We start from the raw sequence: 3,192 nt of genomic DNA, 5'->3' as shown, positions 1-3,192 counted from the left end.
TGATGATGATGATGATGATGATGATGATGATGATGATGATGATGATGATGATGATGATGATGATGATGATGATGATGATGATGATGATGATGATGATGATCCTTTCTATCATAGGCACAAAGCCTGCAATTTTGAAGAGAGGGGCTGGATCTTAGTGGTTTTCCTCACTGTTTACAATTCTGTTCCAATTGTTTTCAAATTTGGTATATGGATTAGGTTTTGTATACTAATTATGAAAATGAAATTCATTTTCCCTCTAAATCTATAATTAAAATGTTATTAGCCTTTAAAAATTTTCAAAATTTGGGTATTTTAGCCAATCAAAAGTACGTATTTTACATACTACCGTGGCGAAAATTTCTATTTCCACAGTAACCTAAGCAAAGAAGCACCACGTATTGTAAAGCTGATTGCGAAGAACTGTTTCCATAGTAACCAAAGTTGCTGCGCATGCGCACAAGGAGGAGGGGGAGATACGAGAAAGATAATTTATTTTATAAAATCCTAGTTTAATGTTTTGACACGCCGATGCACACCCTCCCGCCCCTCGATGATGGAAGAGGCAGCGAACGTGCTGTTTTCTGATTGGCTGAAAATTCTGAAAACTATCAAACTTTTAACACCAGCAACATTTTAGCAAAATTTTTCTAGAATAAATGAATAACAAATTCGAATTCTGCGTCAAAAATTACATCTATATGATACATTAAGAATTTTTTTTTTTCAAAGATAATTGTAAATAGTAACGAAAACCACATAGATCCGAGGTACTGTTCAATTACATTGACTCCAGTACTTGATTGGTATCTATTTTATCGATCCTGAAAAGATAAAAAAGCTAAATCTATCTCCAAAAAAGCTAAATGGATCTCCGCGGAATTTTACTCAAAACGTAAAGACGGACGAAATGTCGCTCAGCATTTTGTCCGGCGTACTAACGATTCTGACTGTTCGCCACCTTAATAACAACAACAACAACAACTACTACTACTACTACTACTACTACTACTACTACTACTACTACTACTACTACTACTACTACTACTACTGTGTTGTTGTTGTTACAACTATTGTTTATAAAGAGTTAGCGATAACGATTGAGAAGTTGTAAAATGCCTCTTATGGATATTTATTTCACATATTTCCTAACTTTGTCAATGATTTCTTATCATGTTTGTCTCTTTCTGTTTCAGGTATGGAAACGGCAAACGTGAGACGTCGAGACAGGTAAGTACTACCCAGATATCGTTAACCAACAAAAGCGCAGCTACAATATATCCAGGTGCAAGATCGACTTTCCGGAACCTTTGCTTCCGAAGCCATTCTGGATCATTGATTTTCCCGAACTAGAGTGGGCGCGTTGCTTAATACACTCTAAATTAAGCAAATATTAAATTTATTTGAATATTTAAATGAAATACAGGTACCAGTACATTAGTATAAATGATATAAGTTTATTAATACTGTAATGTGTAAGATACTAGTTTGTGCACGGTACAGGTAAACTAGTGTGGCCGTGGGAATTTGAAGTTCCTGTTCATAAATTAGTGCCGATTATAAGAGTTTCTGGACCACCAGAGTCCGGAAAGTAGGTGGTGTACTTGTAATGCGTTGGAAAGTCTTCTGCATCATTTACAATACCCGAAACTAGAATGCATTGACAATGACTGAGAAAGTTGAGCAGAGAATTTGCATCAAATTTTGCCGAAAGCTTGGTGATACTTCCTCAGGTGCCAACGCGAAATTATCAAAAAGTTTTCATCGTTCTCGACACAATTAAGGAGATCTTGTGCAACTGAAACCCGATTGCCGTTTTGGTCAGTTGAAAGCAGGTTTGGCACAAATTTGGCAGACACGGGTCTCATACCCAAATCTTCAGTGATAATGAACTGAACTGAACCGTAACCAATCTGCACATTCTCTGATAACTTACGGATGGTAATTCGACGATTTCTCCTCACAGCTGCACGCACATCTGCAGTGCTTTTCTCAGTTCTGCAGGTTGCTGTTCTCCCAGAACGTTTGTCAATATCGACATTTTTTAGCCATCTTGGAAACGTCTGAACCACTTGTACACTTGTGTGCGGCTCATACACTCCTCTCCATGCACTTTCTGCAGCTTTGCATAGGCCTCTGTGCAGGTATCACCATGACAACTTTCTCCTCCGCCTCTCACATCTCCTGAATTTATGCTAATACACACATACACACACACACACACACACACACACACACACACACACACGGACATAACGATGATTTGGATCAAGGATGCTCCCTATTATGAGATAGATATCTTCTCTATACCAATTACCCGTCTAATTTCCAATAAATCAAAATTAAAATGAACGGCATTCTGGATGATATATCCTTAGATACACCATGCTGGATGGTCATGTATAGAACACATTTGGACATACAAATGACCAAATAGTATTGGTCATGGTAGGATTGAAAAAAACCCACAACAATTGCAAGACAGCAAGTTATATGGTACAAATAAGCACTCAACAATCACAAAGAAATCACATCATTATTACCTTTATATAAGGCAGCGGGTTGGCAGAATCGTTAGCACGCCGGGTGAAATGCCGTCACTACACCCCGAGTTCAAATTCCGCCAAGGTCGAATTTGCATTTTATACTTTCGGGGTCCATGAAATAAGTACCAGTTATGCACTGAGACTGACGTAATCGACTAGCCCCCTCCCCTCTAATTTCAGGCCTTATGCCTATAGCAGAAAGGACTTTTAAGTTTATATATAAAAACTAATCTTATATTTCCCACTCTTTTTCAACAGGATGTTCCCTATCTGCAGATTATGGCTTTCTCTCCTAGGTCGAAATTGGGCACATTACTGCCAGACTTTCCTGATATCAAAGATTTAAAGTTGCCTCCGAATGTGCCAGAAGACAAAGTTAGTATTTTTCTGAATTTTTTCCGTCTAGTTTATTCTTTAAAAAAAATAATAAAAACACAATTGAAACTTCATATTACTTACTAATAAATAAATATTTCTAGTTTTCAAGATTTTAACCCTGTTTCTCTAAGTATTACTACTACCATGTGTGTGTGGGGTGGATGTCTATATAGATATGAGTGTGTGTGTGTGTGTATATATATATATATGTGTATGTGTGTGTGTGTGTATGTATATGTATAATATATATAAATATCTGTGTGTGTGTGTA

The 3,192-nt window shown here is 37.0% G+C and overlaps 1 protein-coding gene across 1 annotated transcript in view; it reads left to right on the top strand.

Annotated features, from left to right (window-relative positions):
- Nucleotides 1-3,192, top strand: part of LOC106880591 (transcription factor RFX4-like) — an 85,915-nt gene that overhangs the window by 42,970 nt on the left and 39,753 nt on the right. The window contains 2 exon segments of the mRNA XM_052968016.1: nt 1,194-1,227; nt 2,802-2,918. Of these exon segments, the coding sequence (XP_052823976.1) occupies nt 1,194-1,227; nt 2,802-2,918 (151 nt within the window).

The sequence above is a fragment of the Octopus bimaculoides genome, chromosome 5 (genome assembly GCF_001194135.2).
Source record: "Octopus bimaculoides isolate UCB-OBI-ISO-001 chromosome 5, ASM119413v2, whole genome shotgun sequence".
NCBI lineage: Eukaryota > Metazoa > Mollusca > Cephalopoda > Octopoda > Octopodidae > Octopus > Octopus bimaculoides.
This window is presented reverse-complemented; position numbering and strand designations above follow the sequence as displayed.